At 34.5% G+C, this 22,238-nt stretch overlaps 1 protein-coding gene, 1 non-coding gene and 1 pseudogene across 2 annotated transcripts; 2 read left to right on the top strand and 1 right to left on the bottom strand.

The window, feature by feature from the left end:
- On the top strand, positions 5,051 to 5,123 carry TRNAR-CCU. Its single transcript has one exon. It is a non-coding gene; the product is annotated as a tRNA-Arg (tRNA).
- LOC109234150 (ADP,ATP carrier protein, mitochondrial) lies at positions 6,879 to 10,509 on the bottom strand. The gene is made up of 4 exons (XM_019400013.1): positions 10,371 to 10,509; positions 8,325 to 8,835; positions 7,839 to 8,210; positions 6,879 to 7,452 (listed from the first exon to the last, which is right to left on the bottom strand). Exons 2-4 carry the CDS (start codon positions 8,814 to 8,816, stop codon positions 7,156 to 7,158), a joined length of 1,161 nt encoding a protein of 386 aa, XP_019255558.1. The 5' UTR covers positions 8,817 to 8,835; positions 10,371 to 10,509; the 3' UTR covers positions 6,879 to 7,155.
- LOC109234710 lies at positions 14,981 to 18,289 on the top strand (annotated as a pseudogene).

Here is a 22,238-nt window from a genome sequence, read left to right as displayed (position 1 = left end):
GGTGCTCCAGCATGAGATGAGTCTGTGTGGTGAACCACTAGTTTTGAGTATAGGCCTCCATACCTAGCTCATTCCCTCCCTGCTAAGTGCGTAGGGTTCTGAATGAGGAGAACAACCTCTTGATTGTTCATCTCTATGGTGAAGATCAGTGCATAATCCTGCAGGCCCATCTCCAACCAAGATTGGAGTGGCTGATCCATTATCGTCGGTTGTGAAGTGTAGATCAGTGGAGTTGAGATGTGCGGCATCTGTGGCCCCTGCATGGTTAGCCTTGGCAGTTGAAAAAACTAGTTGTTGGTTTGGATATTCTCTCGCAGAGACATGGTTTGGTTGGTGGTCGGAAAAGATGGCATTTGCATTGTTGGTAATTTTAGTAGTATTCTACTCAAGTGTTTGAGAAGAAGTATGGTAGTTATCTATTAAGGACTGAAGATGTGTATGCGGTGAAGAAATTAGTAGATTGTTAGAATGGTAAGTAGTGTCATGTAGGTCATCATATGGTTTGCAATCATTATATTTGCATGGATGCTGAGTATGGTTGTGGTCTAGAATATTAAAGGGTACTGTAGCATGCAAGGGGTCTTGGTTTTGGCTTATTGATACTAAGGACGTGGCTGAGTGGGGTGTAATTAATACGGATTTGTCTAGTAGGGATTGATCTTGGGAGGTGAGTGTCTTACTACGTGGAGAAGGCAGCTTATGTGTCTGTGTTGTGTTAGGTAACGTGTTTGGGTCAGTTAGGTAGGTTAAAGAGTGGGATGGTAAATCTAGAGCAATATTATTAGGTTCAGTAAATATTTCACTGGGCAAGGAGGGCTGTGAGCCTAGGATTTGAGTTGATTGGTCAGAAATGGGCTGCAGCATTGGGGTGGTGTTGTATGTGAAGCACTTGCTACATTTGGGTCAACTTGTATTGGGCCTTCACCAAATTGATTAGCCCCTCCCTAGTTGGTCTATAGTCAGATAATCTCTCAAATTTATTTAGGAAATCCTTATTGAGCTTAGCAAGCATGTGAGTGTCAGTCAATTATATCCGGCCCAAATGTGGCCTAGTAGGGTTTGAAGACTTACCTGCCGCAGGTTGCTCTTGTGGTTGCGCCGCTACTGTAGCCGCCTTGTTTGTGGTGTTCGTGGACTAACTCAATTTGAACCGAAAAAACAAATTGAAAATATAAAACTATTCTTTTCAAATTAAAATCGGTTGTTTATTAAAATCATACTGAGTAAACCATATAATTATTTGGTTCGAACCAATTAATGCCTTAATAAAAATGATAATGAGAAGAGGATTTTGGGAGTCAAATGACAGATCTGATGGAATTTCATAGTATTTAGTATAATATAGTTGTGTTCATGCATCCGCCAAAACTCCTCCGACTTTAATTGATTAGTGTATTTTAAGGCGGAAGAAAAATAAGGAAAGAGAAGAGGGAAAAAAAAAGGAAAAAGGTGTAACTAAATCCCTTGATTGAAGGCACTAATAATGGATTGCAAGCCTTTTAAGGTGGAATGTATATATTTTGTAGATAAAACTTGTGTAGGTCAGGTAAATAACAAAACATTGGACAATTTTGGTAATAAAGTTTCAAATAGTGTATAGGAAGGAAAAATAGCCAAACCCTCCTTCGAAAGCCACATAGAAATTGAATTTGAGTAAAAATACACAATTTAATTCTAATGAAATATGAGAATTGTTGGTAATGACACTGTATAATTACAACGTTGTGTAACTTTTTTTTATTTTTTTTTCAAATATATTAGTGAACTATTCTTTTTCTAATATTTATTTTTTATTTCTGATATTCTCATTTTTTTTAACCTTCCAACACGATGCTTATAGTGCGCTTCCATATAACTTTATAACTTCTCACATTTTGCTTCTTCTTTTCCTATTTTTTTTTATTTTTCTTAGTTGTTAAACACAATTTCATACTTTACTAGCTTTGATTTTTATTCATTAGTATAAAATAATTATTACTAAAAAGATACCTTAAACTCGTATTTTAAGGTATTATTTAAAAAGTGCAGCAAATAAAATTTCATATCTTACTCACATGAGTTGGTAAAAAATTTATATTCATAATTGAAACTTTTATCAGTTATTCTAAGTTAAGATTTTTATTATTTGAAAGGTGGTCAAGATACCAAAAAAGATGTCCGATATTAGTTACCAATTTCTGATTATAAATAATATTTAGCATTTCTTATATGTACATGTATTTATAACCCATTAATAAGATAGTAAAAATTTAAAATTTGTCATCGCAATTTTGATTAATCCATTCAAGTAATAATATTATTTATTTGAAAGATATTATTATCAATTTATAATTATTTAATATTTCAATAAGTTAATCTGAACTTTTTTTAATTATGTAATTACACTTGTCCAGCCAAACATGACAGTGAGAATTATGTTATGGTAAACAAACAGGTCATTTTAATTACAATACTATATAATTATCAGGGTGTGTAATTACTACTACCTAGTAATTATGTAGCCATATAATTAGACATGGCTTTCCAATCAGACCCTTATTGTAAAATTTGGGTGGCCTATTCACTTTTTTGGACCGCTGTTTAAAGTTAGCCCTTGATTAAAATGTAATAACTTTTCAATGAGATAATAAAATTTGTATAAACATACTTATGCCTAAAATATAGAAAAACTCAAGTACAATGTGCCATAATTCCATACACCAAGGCTTAGGTCAATTTAATATGGTATTGTAAAATATGTATACAAGGTCAATGCACATAAGTTAAACTTGTTGTAGAAACATCCATATTAAGCAGTAATAACAAATACTCTTCATGCTAACCCTGCTGCCGATCAATATTGGAGTTACTTCTGTTAAAAATTCAATCACTTGATAATTGAGATTCTTCGCTTGTTTTAAGTTTTATCCACCCATTAACCAAAAGTGAATTTTTAATAGAAAAATGCAGCTTTGCAGTAGTGGACAAAGTTCGTCAATTTTTTTTTTTTGGATGCATCGTTTTTCAAATCAACTATGTCAATAAACCTTTCTGTTTAGATTTTACACTTCTTAAATCCCTTGTCATAAACTCGTCTTTTTTTATTATTGTTTATAGCTTCTTGTTTATAAACTGAGAATTTCAATTTAGGATCATGACCGGCGCTTAAGAGCAAGTGCCCTTCAGAAAATCGGATAGGGTTTCTTCTGTTTTAGGACTATCCAAAAGTTTTCCTATCTCATAAATCAATCACAATCTTCACTAACTAACCAAAAATGAGTCGTCAGCAACATTACCAACCTTATCAACATAATAATACTAACATCTCAAAAATACGGAAAGAAGTACAATACTAGTATCTAGTCCAATATAACGAATGAATGCCCATGACACTAATAAAAATGACAATAGTTCATAAGAAAAGACGATAACAAATAAATAAACTCTTTGCCCACGCGAACAAGCGCGGCGCTCACCGAAAACTATCAAATCGTGTACTCTAATTAACAAAATTCTCGCTCGCGTCAACTGTTATCTCTGTAAAAAAAATCAGCGGGGAGTGAGTCGCTAGCTCAGTGAGTAATAACACTTAACCACAACCGTTTTTAATTGGGGACAAGTCAGAAAACATGCTGGTATAGTATACAGAAAATATCATAAGAATGCCCTTTCAAAACAATAAACAATAATCAGCCTCGTCATGTGTTTCCTGTAACAGGAATCAATGGAACAATTCGGTAATAAACTCGGTAAGCACTGTTTCATAGCAAATTTTTATGTTTGGGAGGTTTCCAAGGAAGGATCATGTAATCTGTTTCACTGTGTAGACCCCTTCGTAAAAGGAGTCAAATATAACTGTAGTTCCCTACTAGAGGGAAAACTGTAACTGTATGCTAGTTCTACCTTCCCACTAGCTATAACTATAATCGGTAATATCGTAAATACAAGGTGCACCAGGTCTAACGAACCCGTCGTTAGCTACGGGATCCTTCAAAGTCTCCTCCCATTTATACTTTTCTTTGTAAACAGTAAATACTCACATGGAAGCATTTTCAAAAATAGTACAGGGCATTTCAATTCTTATCAAATCAAGTAATCCAATTTCGATAACAAATAATCATATCTCAAATAACAGTAAATCATGTCTAGTAACAATGAGAGCATTTTAAATAATCGTAAACATCTGAAGTAACCTGTTCAGTACCATATCAAGTAAAGCACTTGTCCCACATGCAAATTTCAAACATTCGATAACACATTTATTTTCAAAATAATGTATAAACCATGCAGGTTATGGAAAACGCAAATTGCGATAAGATTACTACTCACCTCTAGAAGCCAACTAGCCAAAGCTCGATTTCTTATCGATCCGAATGGTCAACTCGTGTGTAAATCTATAAATCGATATAAGTCTATTGTTACTGCCCATCAATTCCACAATACATTCATCTAAATAAACATCTATTTGCGAATGCGTTTTTCTATTCTTAAAACCTTACTTCAAACTTTTTTACCAAGTATATCGGAAACATGAATAAAACAGTAGTATTGAGTTTACGTCCCCTTATCTTCTTAATAGAATTAAAGTAGTACAAACAGAAAATTAACTTAGCACCTTGTTTGCTCACCCAAACTTCTGAAATATATAGCTGATCAATTTGACTAATTCCTTTCTTAGCCTATCTCATTGAAATCTGATTCTAGTTCATTGGTATTCTCATATTCAAGTAAATTGATATTACCATATCCAAATCATGTTATTACCCTTTAACTCAATCCATGACAATATGTATAACATCATGTGAGTAGAATAAAAGTATAAGAATACTTTGTTACCTATTTTTCAAAGCTTGGTTCCAACCACTTTCTTCTTCTCTTCCCTTTAGCCGCAGCATAAGTGCTGCACTCCTTTCCCAGAAAATTCCTTTTAACTTTTTTTTTTTTGAGAAAACTACCCTCTATAGCCCCTCAAAATTTTAATAGCCCATGTTTTGTCTTACTTACAAAAAATGGCCCTTCGGCCCAAAAGTATTGGACATAGTAGCCGAAAGGAATGAGTATGACAACATAAGCGCCTGTAGCTTAGTGGATAGAGCGCCTGTTTCCTAACTTGAAGGTCGTAGGTTCGACCCCTGCCTGGCGCGATAGAGCAACCCTTTTTTGCAATGTATAATCTGTCTGAACAATGTATCCAAATTGTATATAATGTGTATTTTCTAATATGTAAACATAGTGTATATAAATTATATACAATTTTGTATGTGGAATGTGTGCACACTGTGTATTTGGAGTGGATCATGTATTTTTGTATAGTGACAGTCTTTTTTGTATATATTTTGTATAGTTACATCTATTTTATATATTTTTTGTATAGTGACAGTCTATTTTGTATATTTTTTGTATAGTGACAGATTTTCTTTCCAATATTCAAAAAAAAAAAAATTGCTCTCCTGTCTAATACAGTCTAAAAATGTAATACATGGTCTACCTCTACATTGGACAAAATAACACAATTGAGAATGGTTTGCTATTAGTGGATTCAAAAACATAAAAAGGTAAATAAATAGGAAGAAGGAGAGAAGGAAAACCATCAGATTGAACTTAAGTATAAACCCAACGACTTGCACCTTTGTAAAAACATAAAAAGGACGCTTTATCTTGGATGGAAGAACCGAACTTTATCGTGAAATTGAAATCAAAACGCAGTCAGTCTAACCCATTGTGCTCGATTTCGTTGGCTTTAGATCTGGACGGAAACTCAAACACCGGTGATCCTCCATTAAATCTGGCGACTCTTTCTTCTCGTTTTATTCACTGTTTTGGGGATTTTGATATTATAAAAATCTAGATCTGAAAGATGGTTTGCTTGCTAATTTGAATTTCGGCAGATCTGGCCGGTATATAGCTTTTCCGACGACCGTGAAGTTTTCCGGCTAAACCATTTCGGGCCGAAAATTATTTCTCCAGTGAACCTGTATTTGTTTGTGTACTGTTGTTACTATGAACTTGTTATGCTGGAGATTATGGGATACCTTGAATATTACTTTCGCCGGAATCTGACCCACTAACGATAAATAGGGCCCGACTCTGCCGCCTACATTTCTACAAGAAAAGAGAGGAAAGTCTACATTATGATTAATTGAAAATTGAGAAAGTAAGAATTGAAGTTGGGAAAAGGAAGCTACTTTTCTCAAAGGAAAGAAAAGATTTGATTGCTGCTTCCTGTAAGCTGACAAACTGGAGCTGGAATCTGTTGGAGAAAAGGGTTTCCCATTGGAGTTGTAGGCTAGGGACAAACCTAGGGCCATTGATGAAGAGCTTTGAAGGCATGTGGTGCAGATATATAGTTCGGTGGCTAGCCACTTGAATTATTTTAGGGCTATAAAATGCATATTAAAATTTTGGGCTACCGGATAATATTTGTTTTGCCCGATGGGCTATAAATGAAGTTCTCTCTTTTTTTTCCTATCACGTTGTTGATGGGTTAAAGACTTAAAGCCGATTGCATACTCTTTGTTTTTGTTTTACTATCCTTTGTTTTTTTTTAATTTACTTAACTACCCTTGTACTTAATGAGAGGTATTACAGCTGACTTACAAATTGCAGTTGAATAACATTTCTAATAGACAGAAGCATCTCTCCTAATCAGTATAACCATAGCGGTAACTGCTACTCAGGTAGAGTGGTGTAACAATAGTTGCACTCACGTCTCATGCGTACTGTTCTAATACCATAGCCAACTATGTGATTCAGAACAGTGAAATAATTGATGACTGCAGATTCGAGTTACGTAGGCTCAGATGTCTTCATATGAAGCAAAGTTAGCAACGACCTAGAATAGAATAGAAACAAGATGGGAATTTTTGGGGAAAAAATGTGGTATACCAGACTGTAAAAGATTAGTCTCAAACTGATCCACATTTGTATTTTATCGAAGATCCCATTGAGAACCTGTAACCTCTGCAGTGAATTAAGATCCGCCAAAACAAAACAGTAAAACCCCTTCAACAAGGGAAAGGGGTGTGGGGTTTCAAAGATTTAACCCCCTCTAAAATTTTAAATTATTACAGAAGGCAAAGGAAAATTGGTAATTGTCTCCCCAAATGAATCCTCAAACGTAACACCAAAAAGATTTTCATCACCATCTATTTCTAAAAAGGATGTTTAGAGGCTGACTTAGGCACCACCGGATCCGTATTTCTTTCCAAAAACAATGACCTGAAGCTTGTCGTATCCAGCCAACACACCAGCACCAGCAACAGCTCGGAGGATGTTTGCACCAGCACCCTTGAAGAGGGATTTGGCACCCTCGTTCTTAACAATCTGGGAGAATGCATCGAACGAACTCTTGTACTTAACGGCCTCGCCAGACGTCATCATCATTCTTCTTCTGACTGTATCAATTGGGTAGGAAGCAAGACCAGCACCATTGGTGATGAGCCAACCAAGACCAAAACTAGCAAAGAAACTATCCTGTATACACAGAGTCCACACATGGGTCAGTCACTCCATAATTTTCATGCTAAAAAGTCGATCTATACATGTAATATAATAACTAAGCCTCAAAATCCCAAGCACTTATCCACCCTTCAAGAAAAGAACTCTAGCAACATGAAAATATCAGCTGAAATTGAAGATATCCACCCACATATAGTGAGTTCTTATCACTACCCAAATAAGCTCTAAACATCCACTCTAACATGAAAACAACATTCATGCATTAATTTATTCATGGTATATATAGCCAAAAAATGATACACCCAATTAACAATTATGGCATGAAACAGAAGGCAAAAAACTTTGAATAGCAAAATGGTTGAACTAGCAGTGCAAAGACACCAACAGATTAAAGCACTAACCTGCAGGCTTCCAGTCAAGAGAACAGGCTTCAAAGAGTCGTACATTCCGAAGTACAAACCACGGTAAACAATGATACCAACACATGAAATGTTGAATCCACGGTACAGACCAGCAATTCCATCAGATTTGAGTGTCTTCTTGTAGACATCAACCAAACCGTTGAACTGCCTCTCACCTCCCTTCTTTGAGGCCTTGGCATCATTAGCAAGACGGGTACGAGCATAGTCCAAGGAGTAGACAAAGAGCAATGAGGAAGCACCAGCAGCACCACCAGATGCAAGGTTGCCAGCAAACCACTTCCAGTAGCCATCACGGTCCTTCTTGAAGTTGAAGAGTCTCTTGAAGTAGTCCTTAAATGCAAAGTTCAAGGCCTGTGGAACACATAGTATCAGTCAGTAAATGCCTGACTTAAACAAACAGGACAGCCAAGGTGCGTGCATATCATAAATTTCAGCCATCAAAATGAAGAGAGATAGAAGGTAAACCTGAGTGGGAAAATAACGGATAACATTAGCAGTGTTTCCTCTCCATAACGACCCAACCCCTTCTTCTTTAATTGTCCTCCCAAAACATTCGCCAATTCCCTTGTATGGTTCTGAGAGCCTACCAGCCTTGAGCATCTCATCTTGATTTTGGATCAAAAGTTTAACACGTTCAATGGGGGCAGCAGCGGTCTTTGACACAGCAGCAGAAACTCCACCCATGAGGAAGTCAGTGGCAAAAGCTGCAAGTCCTTTCTCTTGAGGAGCCTGCACAAACACTGGTGAAGCATTTGAGGTGATCAATGACAGATCCTGAGTGGCTTGGCATGTTTGTAGTCCAGCATTGGAGTAGCTTCCATAAGCAAAACGCCTCTGGTAAACAGCAGGCTGCACGCCCCCATGGCGAGCATGGACATCTTGGGAAAGACTCGAGCTCAGGTGTAGCTGGTTAGCTGCTTTCTGGAAGACAGTTGGGTGCTGGTTCATTTCTGCCATTGCAATGTTTAACAAAGTCCTGCACAGTTAGAACATTGGAATCAGATCTCTACTTTTTTAAGCTCTCCACGGACAAAAGCCGTCCACGAATTCAACAAAGTACACAAAATTGCTGTCATAACAACTAAAAGAAAACATCTTACTTTTCATCATTCAACTGCCTGTTCAACATTATTGAAAAACCAGTCACAACATATACCAACTCAAACATGAACCTTTATCAAATCAAGTAGACAGGGTATTCTCACATTTACAGGTTGTCTTGAAATGGCAATTCCTTTGCTTCTTTAGAAATGTAACTGTCAGTTTTCTTATATCTACACAGTAATAAGCTATGTAAAACTAAAATAACTTACACTTTTAACCTAAAATCACATGATAAATCTCGTTGAAGTCAAATCTCTAAATAGTTTAGGCCAGAAAATGTGCATTAAAAGCTCAAAAGCACAAACTTTACACAAAAACATAATGACATAAACAGCACAGCTTCAAACAATAAACAAAAAGCTCTATCTGGAAACTGCAATAAAAGGGGCACTAACTGCCGATATCAAGCATCACACTGGTCCACCCTATATAAAGGTTAATGTAAGAACTATATGAGACATAATCTAGTCTAAAATAGAATTATAAACCTTGACTTCCCAAACCTAGAAAACAAAACCACAAAACAAAGAGTGCATCACTAGTAGTCTAGTACAGAATCAATTCCAATTTCATAGCCAATTCAGTTCTACAAAAAAGAAATGGTATATCAGTACCTACTCCAAAACAATTCTCAGTATCTGTGGCACAAAATACTTGCTGTAATCATGCCCTGACAAATAGATTCCTATACTCGTATATTCAACATCATAATACAATAAGCAAACCCACATAAACTTAAGCATTTAAATAGTATTAAAGTACTAGAAGTAGCAATTTTACATACACTAATATTAAAGTTTGCGCGTGGGGCAGCAAAATGAAACAACCTAAGATGAACAGATCAAAACTATAAATCGTTGACCAGATCTGCAGATCCAACAATCAAAAAAGCACTGCAAACATAAATCAGATCAGCCAAAACACAGGTCCGTTAAACTAAACCACAGTTCTAACAAAACAATAGCAGATCTCCATAAGACCTTTATATCTACTGCGAAACAAACCTCATTAACTTGACAAAACCAGAAATCTGTTATATTTCACAGATCTAAGAAGCGAAAGCTGTTAAAAACAATAAAATGAACATATATACATAGACTACTATGAAACGAAGCTCATTAAAGTTACAAATCCAAAAAAAAAGTGATGTTTCACAGATCTCGGCGGAGAAGAGTGAAAAAACAATTAAAATTAAAACGATGAAATCATTATATTCAGTAAAGTTACAAAATCGAAAATTCTCAACATTTTGCAGATCTATAGATAGAAAAGTGCAAAAACAATTAAATGAATATACAAACATACATATATATATATATATATATGCAAAACGGAGATCAGAAATATGAGAATTGTTAAAACGATCTATATGCAAATAGCATTACACAGTTAGAGAGAGAAAGGTACCTGCGTTCGACTCGCCTCGAGAGTAGTGATAGAGAGGAGAGGAGAACGAGGAGTAGACGGTGATGAGAGAGAAAATGTGAACGAGGGGTAAAAGGAGTGCTAACGGCGAATACAACACTAGTATATATAGGGTGGCTGGCTCTGTGACTGTGTGACCTATATTTTCTGCGAATATTTTCACAGGATTCTTTACTTTTTATCCCTACTTGGCGGGTGCATATGATTTCATTTTACGGCTCTATACATAGTGGCCACGTTAGTAGTGTAACCCTATGAGGTTCTTTTTTGCTTTAGGCATTTCCTGTTGAAATTCATTTTTAAGTCCGAGCCCGTTTGGCCAAGTTGCCAAAATTTGCTAAGCTTTTGGGAGGCCAAAAGTACTTATTGAGTTGTTTGACCAATACAGAAAAGTACTTTTTGCCAGCAACAGAAGCAGTTTTTCTGCTTTTGGGAAGAAGCAGAAAATTCTAGCTTCTTCCAAGAAGCAGAAGTAGAAAATTTATTTATTCAAGACAAAACTATCCTCGCCGTAAATTTATATTTTCCAAATTATCCCTTGCTAATTTAAGTTTTTTCTTTTCATTTTTGTTTCTAGTTTTTACCATCCTATTGAAATAAAAGATATCATATTTATGAATCATATTGTAACTTTTCAAATTTTTTATTGACTTTTCTTGTTTTTGATCTTTTCTTTGTGTAATGTCTCGTAACTTCCAAATTATCTTCTTCTTTTTTCACACTAAAGCAAATTATCTGCATCTTCTTCGGATTATCAATTCTCTTCCGACAAATAATTATTTATAATTTTTTCTATCATATGCTATTAGTTCCCGAATCTTTAAAACAGTTATTAAGTCTGGTTTGTGAAAATGACCTACAAACAGGTAATAAATTTACAATTGCATTACATAATATATCTATATATTATTAAAAGAAGAAGAAAATGCATCCACATTTAGTCAAGTGGCAGCCTCACAATAGGCCACTTGTCATTTTAGGACAAAGTTAGTAAGGTTAGGTAATAATTAGTTTTTTTTTTAATTTTTTTTTAAAATAAATTATACATTATGTGTTGTTAATAATTAGTTGCTCTTTTTGAATTAGAATTTAAACATACTTAACTATTTCTTTTACGATTTTTTTATATATTTAAAATTATTTTTATTTTACACTCAATGCCTTTCAAGTTTGACACTCAAAATTATCTAGTTACAACTACCATGGCTGTACATAATTTCATCCTATAATATTCTTCTACCGATAAAAAATTCAACTATTATGCTAATGAAGACATTACTGCAGAGATTGATGAAGGAGATCAGTCTTCTGATATTCCTTTAGAAATGCGAGGCAAGTCTTCTACTAATATGGAAGCGTTGTGTGATAGAATTAGAGATGAAATTGTTGAGAAGTATTATCATGTGTGAGCGACTTTACTTATTATTTCATGATGGATTATCAATATATAGTAATTTGTGGATAGACTTCTAATTTATACTGAATGATGTTATTTTAATTATTCAAATCATCATATAAAAATAAGTAACTATACTGGATAATATCATATACTTTAGTATAACTATATATGTAAAATTGATTTAAATCTTTAACATATTTATTTACTTTGTGTTTTATATTTTAATTAAATAAAATAAAAAAATAATAAAAGTCTCTTACGATAAATATTTAAGTTCATTTTTATATTTAAAAGAATTATACGACCTTGGTACTATCCTTTTTGGTAATTTGACATTCAAAAGTACTTTTTGAAATGATTGGCCAAACACAAATTATTTACTAAATGTTGCAAAAAGTACTTCTTAAATGAATTGGCCAAACACAAACAGTTTTTTTTCAAAAGCACTTTTTCAGATTTTGGCAACTTGGCCAAACGGGCTCTTAGACCAAGCTGTTGAAAACTGCTTCTAAGTGTATTTTTCTCAAAAGTGCTTCTCAGAAAAGTGCTTTTGGAGAGAAGCTACATTTTTACTGTTTCTCATCCAGCTCTTACAAACTAATTTTCAACCACACGACACTTCATCAGCTATCCGATCTCATCAGTCATCTTGGATGTTCTTGATCTATCTTTGACTATCAATAGACAATCACCATTTGCCGTCGTTACACAACCCCATCGCTTGCCTCCTGCACCAACTACATTGCCAATGACCACCATCCTACAAACACGTCGCCCAACCACCATTGCTATCAACCGTCACTAACTTTAGAATAATTTTATCAAAAATAATTTATATAACATTTTGAAATTAATTTTTTCTCTAAGATTGAGATGCTAAAACAAAATTAGTCTTGAATTTTTGGTGTTTAATAGCCTGTTTGGCCAAGCTTTTGTAGGGCCAAAAGTATTTTTTTTATCAAATTGTGCTTTGGCCAAAAAATTGAGGCTGTTTGCAAGCTTTTAGAAGGAAACAAAGTGCTTTTGAGGAGAAGCAGAAGCATATTTTGAGAAGCAGAAAAATGTAGCTTCTTTCCAAAAGCACTTTTCTGGAGAAGCCAATTTTGAGAAAATACACTTAGAAGCAGTTTTTCAAAAAACTTGGTCAAACACTAATTACTGCTCAGAAGTTGCTTTTCAAATTAAATTAGTTCAAACACAAACCGAATCTCACCAAAAGTATTTTTTTTTGAAAAGTACTTTTGAAAAAAACACTTCTCAAAATAAGCAGATTTTAAAGCTTTGACCAAACATGCTATAAATCTAGATACACCATTTTAATAATCATTGCATATTCAAATTCAAACTCATAATAGTGGATTCTATTTTGACAAGTACACTGTTTGACCAATTCATTTAAAAGTACTTTTTGCAACATTTGTAAATAATTTGTGTTTGACCAATCATTTTAAAAGTATTTTTGGAGTGTCAAATTACCAAAAAGGATAGTACCAAGGTCGTATAATTCTTAAATATAAATATATAACTTAAATAATTATCGTAAGAGACTTTTATTATTTTTTTATTTTATTTAATTAAAATATAAAACATAAAGTAAACAAACATATTAAAGATTTATATCAATTTTACATATATAGTTATACAAAAGTATATGATATTATCCAGTATAATTACTTATTTTTATATGATAATTTGAATAATTAAAATAACATCATTCAGTATAAATTAGAAGTCTATCCACAAATTACTATATATTGATAATCCATCATGAAATAATAAGTAAAGTCGCTCACACATGATAATACTTCTCAACAATTTCATCTCTAATTCTATCACACAACGCTTCCATATTAGTAGAAGACTTGCCTCGCATTTCTAAAGGAATATCAGAAGACTGATCTCCTTCATCAATTCTCTGCAGTAATGTCTTCATTAGCATAATAGTTGAATTTTTTATCGGTAGAAATATTATAGGATGAAATTATGTACAGCCATGGTAGTTGTAACTAGATAATTTTGAGTGTCAAACTTGAAAGGCATTGAGTGTAAAATAAAAATAATTTTAAATATAAAAAAAATCGTAAAAGAAATAGTTAAGTATGTTTAAAATTCTAATTCAAAAAGAGCAACTAATTATTAACAACACATAAGTATAATTTATTTTAAAAAAAAATTAAAAAAAAAACTAATTATTACCTAACCTTACTAACTTGTCCTAAAATGACAAGTGGCTATTGTGAGGCTGCCACTTGACTAAATTGGATGCATTTTCTTCTTCTTTTTAATATATATAGATATATTATGTAATGCAATTGTAAATTTATTACCTGTTTGTAGGTCATTTCACAAACCAGACTTAATAACTGGTTTAAAGATTCGGGAACTAATAGCATATGATAGAAAAAATATAAATAATTATTTGTCGGAAGAGAATTGATATCCGAAGAAGATGCAGATAATTTGCTTTAGTGTGAAAAAAGAAGAAGATAATTGGAAGTTACGAGAACATTACACAAAGAAAAGATCAAAAACAAGAAAAGTCAATAAAAAATTTGAAAAGTTACAAATGATTCATAAATATGATATCTTTTATTTCAATAGGATGGTAAAAACTAGAAACAAAAATGAAAAGAAAAACTTAAATTAGCAAGGGATAATTTGGGAAAATATAAATTTACGGCGAGGATAGTTTTGTCTTGAATAAATAAATTTTCTACTTCTGCTTCTTGAAGAAGCTAGAATTTTCTGCTTTCTTCCCAAAAGCAGAAAACTGCTTCTGTTGCTGGCAAAAAGTACTTTTCTGTATTGGTCAAACAACTCAATAAGTACTTTTGGCCTCCCAAAAGCTTAGCAAATTTTGGCAACTTGCCAAAAACGGGCTCGGACTTAAAAATGAATTTCAACAGGAAATGCCTAAAGCAAAAAAAGAACCTCATAGGGTTACACTTCTTAACGTGGCCACTATGTATAGAGCCGTTAAAATGAAATCATATGCACCCGCCAAGTAGGGATAAAAGTAAAGAATCCTGTGAAAATATTCGCAGAAAATATAGGTCACACAGTCACAGAGCCAGCCACCCTATATATACTAGTGTGTATTCGCGTTAGCACTCCTTTTACCCTCGTTCACATTTTCTCTCTCATCACCGTCTACTCCCTTCTCCTCTCCTCTCTATCACTACTCTCGGAGGCGAGTCGAACGCAGGTACCTTTCTCTCTCTAACTGTGTAATGCTATTTGCATATAGATCGTTTTAACAATTCTCATATTTCTGATCTCCGTTTTGCATATATATTATATATATATATGTATGTTTGGTATATTCATTTATTGTTTTGCACTTTTCTATCTATAGATCTGCAAAATGTTGAGAATTTTCGATTTTGTAACTTTACTGAATATAATTGATTCATCGTTTTAATTTTAATTGTTTTTTTCACTCTTCTCCGCCGAGATCTGTGAAACATCACTTTTTTTTGGATTTGTAACTTTTAATGAGCTTCGTTTTCATAGTTAGTCTATGATATATGTTCATTTTATTGTTTTTTAACAGCTTTCGCTTCTTAGATCTGTGAAATATAACAGATTTCTGGTTTTGTCAAGTTAATGAGGTTTGTTTCGCAGTAGATATAAAGGTTCCTTATGGGAGATTTGCATATTGTTTTGTTAGAACTTGTGGTTTGAGTTTAACGGACCTGTGTTTTTGGCTATCTGATTTAGTGTTGCAGTGCTTTTTTGATTGTTGGATCTGCAGATTCTGGTCAAACGATTTATAGTTTTGATCTGTTCATCTTAGCGTTGTTTCATTTTGCTGCCCACGCGCAAAACTTTAATATTAGTGTATGTTAAATGCTACTTTCTAGTACTTATACTATTTAATGCTTAAGTTTATGTGGTTTGTTATTTATATATGAGTTGAATATACGAGTATTAGGAATCTATTTGTCAGGGCATGATTACAGCAAGTATTTTGTGCCACAGATACTAGAGAATTGTTTTGGAGTAGGTACTGAGTATACCATTTCTTTTTTGTAGAACTGATTGGCTATGAAATTGGAATTGATTCTGTTACTAGACTACTAGTGATGCACTCTTTGTTTTGTGGTGGTTTGTTTTCTAGTTTGGGAAGTCAGGTTTATAATTCTATTTTAGCACTAGATTATGTCTCATTATAGAATTCTTACATGTAACTTTATTAGGGTGGACCAGTGTGATGCTTGATATCGGCAGTTAGTGCCCCTTTTATTTGCAGTTCCAGATTAGAGCTTTTTGTTTATTGTTTGAAGCTGTGCTGTTTATGTCATTATGTTTTTGTGTAAAGTTTGTGCTTTGAGCTTTTAATGCACATTTTCTGGCCTAAAACTATTTAAGAGATTTTGACTTCAACGAGATTTATCATTGTGATTTTAGGTTAAAAGTGTAAGTTATTTTAGTTTTACATAGCTTATTACTGTGTAGATATAAGAAACTGACAGTTACATTTCTAAAGAAGCAAAGGAATTGCCATTTCAAGACAACCTGTAAATGTTGAGAATACCCTGTTCTACTTGATTTGATAAAGGTTCATGTTTGAGTTGGTATATGTTTGTGACTGTTTTTCAATAATGTTGAAACAGGCAGTTGAATGATGAAAGTAAGATGTTTTCTTTTAGTTGTTTATGACAGCAATTTTGTGTACTTTGTTGAATTCGTGGACGGCTTTTGTCCGGGAGAGCTTTAAAAAAGTAGAGATCTGATTCCAATGTTCTAACTGTGCAGGACTTTGTTAAACATTGCAATGCAGAAATGAACCAGCACCCAACTGTCTTCCAGAAAGCAGCTAACCAGCTATCACCTGAGCTACGAGTCTTTCCCAAGATGTCCATTGCTCGCCATGGGGGCGTGCAGCCTGTGTTTACCAGAGGGCGTTTTGCTTATGGAAGCTACTCCAATGCTGGACTACAAACATGCCAAGCCACTCAGGATCTGTCATTGATCACCTCAAATGCTTCACCAGTGTTTGTGCAGGCTCCTCAAGAGAAAAGGACTTCAGCTTTTGCCACTGACTTCCTCATGGGTGGAGTTCTGCTGCTGTGTTCAAAGACCGGCTGCTCCCCCATTGAACGGGGTTAAACTTTTGATCCAAAATCAAATTGAGATGCTCAAGGCTTGTAGGCTCTCAGAACCATCAAGGGAATTGTGCGTAATGTTTTGGAGAGGACAATTAAGAAGAAGGGTTGGGTCGTTATGAGATAGAAACTATGTAATGTTATCCGTTATTGTCCCACTCAGGTGTTTACCTTCTATATCTCTCTTCATTTGATGGCTGAAAATTTATGATATTGCACGCACTTGCTGTCCTGTTTGTTTAAGTTCAGCATTTACTGACTGATACTATGTGTTCCACAGGCCTTTGAACTTTGCATTTAAGGACTACTTCAAGAGACTCTTCAACTTCAAGAAGGACCGTGATGGCTACTGGAAGTGGTTTGCTGGCACTTCGCATTCTGTGTGGTGCTGCTGTGGTGCTTTCCTCATTGCTCTTTGTCTACTCCTTGGACTATTGCTCTGTACCCGTCTTGCTTAATGATTGCAAGCCTCAAAAGAAGGGAGGTGAGAGGCAGTTCAACGGTTTGTGTGATGGTCTACAAGAAGACATATCAAAATCTGATGGAATTGCTGGTCTGACCGTGGATTCAACATTTCATGTGTTGGTATCATGTGATTTTTACCGTGGTTTGTACTTCGGAATGTTACGACTCTTTTGAAGCCTGTTCTCTTGACTGGAAGCCTGCAGTTGAGTGCTTTAATCTGTTGGTGATCTGTTGCACCTGCTAGTTCAAACCATTTTGCTATTCAAAGTTTTTTGGCCTTCTGTTTCATGCCATAATTGTTTAATTGGTGTATCATTTTTGCTATATATACCATGAATAATTAATGCATGGAATTTGTTTTCATGTAGTTAGAGTGGATGTTTAGAGCTTATTTGGTAGTGATAAGAACTCACTATATGTGGGTGGATATCTTCAATTTTTCAGGCTGATATTTTCATTGTTGTTAGAGTTCTTTTCTTAAGGGTGGATAAGTGCTTGGGATTTTTGAGGCTTAGTTATTATATTACATGTATAGATCGACTTTTTAGCATGAAATTATGGAGTGACTGACCCATGTGTGGACTCTGTGTATACAGGATAGTTCTTTGCTAGTTTTGGTCTTGGTTGGCTCATCACAATGGTGCTGGTCTTGCTTCCTACCCAATTGATACAGTTCAGAAGAAGAATGATGATGACGTCTGGCGAGCCGTTAAGTTACAAGAGTTCGTTTTCGATGCAATTCTCCAGATTGTTAAAGAACGAGGGTTGCCAAATCCGCTTCAAGGTGCTGGTGCAAACATCCTCCGACTGTGGTGCTGGTGTGTTGGCTTGGATACGACAAGCTTCAGGTCATTGTTTTTGAAAGAAATTACGGAGTCGGTGTGCCTAAGTCAGCCTCTAAACATCACTTTTTTAGAAATAGATTGTGATGAAAAATCTTTTTGGTGTTGACGTTTGAGGATTCATTTTGGGGAGACAATTACCAATTTTCCTTTGCCTTCTGTAATAATTAAAATTTTAGAGGGGGTTAAATCTTTGAACCCCACACCCCTTTCCCTTGTGAAGGGTTTTTACGTGTTTTTGTTTTTCGGGGATCTTAATTCACTGCAGAGGTTACAGGTTCTCAATGGGATCTTCGATAAAAATACAAATGTGGATCAGTTTGAGACTAATCTTTACAGTCTGGATACCACATTTTTTCCCAAAATTCCCATCTTGTATCTATTTCATATTTCTAGGTCGTTGCTAACTTTGCTTCATTATGAAGACATCTGAGACCTACGTGACTCGAATCTGCAGTGCATCAATTATTTCACTGTTCTGAATCACATAGTTTGGCTATGGTATTAGAACAGTGACGCATGAGACGTGAGTGCAACTATTTGTTACACCACTCTACCTGAGATGCTAGTTACCGCTATGGTTATAACTGATTAGGAGAGATGCTTCTGTCTATTAGAAATGTTATTCAACTGCAATTTTGAAGTCAGCTGTAATACCCTCATTAAGTACAAGGTAGTAAGTAAATTAAAAAAAAAACAAAGGATAGTAAAAAAAAACAAAGAGTATGGCAATCGGCTTTAAGTCTTTAAACCCATCAACAACGTGATAGGAAAAAAAAGAGAGAACTTCATTTTATAGGCCCATCGGCAAAACAAATATATCCGGTTGCCCAAAAATTTTAATATGCATTTATTAGCCCTAAAATAATTCAAGTGGCTAGCCACCGAACTATATATCTGCACCCACATGCCTTCAAAGCTCTTCATCAATGGCCCTAGGTTTGTCCCTAGCCTACAACTCCAATGGGAAACCCTTTCTCCAACAGATTCCAGCTCCAGTTTGTCAGCTTACAGGAAAGCAGCAATCAAAATCTTTTCTTTCCTTTGAGAAAAAGTAGCTTCCTTTTCCCAACTTCAATTTCTTACTTTCTCAATTTTCAATTAATCAAATGTAGACTTTCCTCTCTTTCTTGTAGAAAATGTAGGCGGCAGAGTCGGGCCTATTTATCGGTTAGTGGAGTAGATTCCGGCGAAAGTAAATATTCAAAGGTATATCCCATAATCTCCAGCATAACAAGTTCATATAACAACAGTACACAACAAATAAGGATAATTCAACATGGGAGGGAAATAATTTTCGGCCCGAAATGGTTTGCCGGAAAAACTGATCACGGTCGGAAAAGCTATATACCGAGCCAGAAATCTGCCGAAATCAAATTAGCAAGCAAACCATCTTTCAGATCTAGATTTTTATATATTCAAAATCCCCAAAACAGTGATAAAACGAGAAGAAAGAGTCGCCAGATTTAATGGAGGATCACCGGTGTTTGAGTTTCCGTCCAGATCTAAAGCCACGAATCGAGCACAATGGGTTTAGACTGACTGCGTTTTGATTTTCAATTTCACGATAAAGTTCGGTTCTTCCATCCAAGATAAAGCGTCCTTTTATGTTTTACAAAGGTGCAAGTCGTTGGGTTTATACTTAAGTTCAATCTGATGGTTTTTCCTTCTCTTCCTTCTTCCTATTTAGTTACCTTTTTTATGTTTTTTTGAATCCACTAATAGCAAACCATTCTCAATTGTGTTATTTTGTCCAATGTAGAGGTAGACCATGTATTTACATTTTTTAGACTGTATTAGACAGGAAGCAATTTTTTTTTTTGAATATTGGAAAGAAAACTGTCACTATACAAAAAATATACAAACATAGACTAGTCAACTATACAAAAAATATATAAAAATAGATGTAAACTATACAAAATATATACAAAAAGACTAGTCACATACAAAATAACATGATCCACTCCAAATACACAGTGTGCACACATTCCACATTACAAAATTGTATATAATTTAATACACTATGTTTACATATTAGAAAATACACAATTATATACAATTTGATACATTGTTCAGACAGATTATACATTGCAAAAAAGGGTTGCTCTATCGCGCAGGCAGGGGTCGAACCTACGACCTTCAAGTTAGGAAAACAGGCGCTCTATCACTAAGCTACAGCTGCTATATGTTGTCATACTCATTCTTTCGGTCTACTATGTCCAATACTTTTGGGCCGAAAGGGCCATTTTTTGTAAGTAAGACAAAACATTGGGCTATTAAAATTTTGAGGGGCTATAGAGGGTAGTTTTCTCAAAAAAAAAAAAGTTAAAAGGAATTTTCTGGGAAAGGAGTGCAGCACTTATGCTGCGGCTTAAAGGGAAGAGAAGAGAAAGTGTTGTGGAACCAAGCTTTTGAAAAATTAGTAACAAGTATTTCTTATACTTTTATTTTCACTCACATGATGTTATACATATTGTCATGGATTGAGGTTAAAGGTAATAACATGATTTGGATATTGGTAATATCAATTTACTTGAATAGAGATACCAATGAACTAGAATCATTTCAATGAGATAGGCTTAGAAACGAATTAGTCAAATTGATCAGCTATATATTTAAGAAGTTTGGTGAGCAAACAAGGGCTAAGTTAATTTTCTGTTTGTACTACTTTAATCTCTATTAAGAAGATAAGGGGAGTAAACTCAATACTACTGTTTTATTAATGTTTTCCGATTATACTTGGTAAAAAAAGATTGAAGTAAGTTTTAAGAATAGAAAAACGCATTCGCAAATAGATTGTTTATTTAGATGAATGTATTGTGAATTGATGGGCAGTAACAATAGACTTATAATCGATTATAGATTTACACACGAGATTGACCATTCGGATCGATAAGAAATCGAGCTTTGGTCTAGTTTGCGCTTCTAGAGTGTTGAGTAGTTAATCTTATCGACATTGCGATTTTTCCATAACTGATGTTTATACATTGATTTTTGAAAATAAATGTTTATGAATGTTTGAAATTTGCTATGTGGACAAGTGCTTTACTTGATATTGGTACGAACAGTGTATTCAGATGTTTTACGATTATTTAAAATGCTTCTATTTGTTACTGACATCGATTTACTGTTATTTTGAGAATATGATATATTTGTTATCGAAATTGGATTACTTGATTTGATGAGAATGATAAATGCCCTGTACATATTTTGAAAATGCTTCCATGTGAGTATTACTGTTTACAAAGAAAATATAATGGGAGGAGGACTTGAAGGATCCCGTACTAACGACGGGTGTCGTTAGACCTGGTGCACCTCTGTATTTACGATTATTACGGCATGGCTATGAGTGGTATAGCTAGTAGGAACGTAGAACTCTAGCATACAGTTTTACAGTCTTTCCCGTCTAGTAGGGACACTACGAGCAGTAGTAGTTGTGACTGCCTTTTACGTATGGGATCGCTTCAACAGTGAATAAATCTGAAGGGACATGATCCTTCTCTTCGACAACCTCCCAGACAAAAAAATTTGCTATGAAAACATGCTTACGAGTTTATACCGGATTGTTCCATTGATTCCTGTTACAGGAAACACATGACGAGGCTGATTATTGTATTGTTTTGAAAAGGGCATTCTTATGATATTTTCTGTATACTATACCAGCCATGTTTTCTGACTTGTCCCAATTAAAAACGGTTGTGGTTTAATGTGTTATTACTCACTGACTAGCGACTCACATCCCCGCTGAATTTTTTTTTGACAGAGATAACAGTTGACGCGATGCATGAGAATTTTGCTTAATTTAAGAGTACACGATTTGAAGTTTTCGGTGAGGCGCCGCGTTTTCGCTGGGCAAAGGTTTATTTATTTGTTTATCGTCTTTTCTATGAATATTGTCATTTTTATTATGTCATGGGCATTCATTCGTTATATTGGACTAGAACTAGTATTGTACTTCTTTCCGTATTTTTGACGATTTAGTATTATTATGTTGATAAGGTGGTAATGTTTCGACGACTCATTTTTATCTCTCTCT

Source organism: Nicotiana attenuata, chromosome 11 (assembly GCF_001879085.1).
Source record: "Nicotiana attenuata strain UT chromosome 11, NIATTr2, whole genome shotgun sequence".
Classification (NCBI taxonomy): domain Eukaryota; kingdom Viridiplantae; phylum Streptophyta; class Magnoliopsida; order Solanales; family Solanaceae; genus Nicotiana; species Nicotiana attenuata.
This window is presented reverse-complemented; position numbering and strand designations above follow the sequence as displayed.

Bases quoted from the DNA above. Each gene is read 5' to 3' on its own strand.
- LOC109234150 (XM_019400013.1), bottom strand. From the start codon at position 8,816: ATGGCAGAAATGAACCAGCACCCAACTGTCTTCCAGAAAGCAGCTAAC. The intron at 8,211-8,324 runs GTTTACCTTCTA...TGTGTTCCACAG, and splicing joins TCCGTTATTTTCCCACTCAG to GCCTTGAACTTTGCATTTAA. The intron at 7,453-7,838 runs GTTAGTGCTTTA...CTGTGTATACAG, and splicing joins TCTTGACTGGAAGCCTGCAG to GATAGTTTCTTTGCTAGTTT.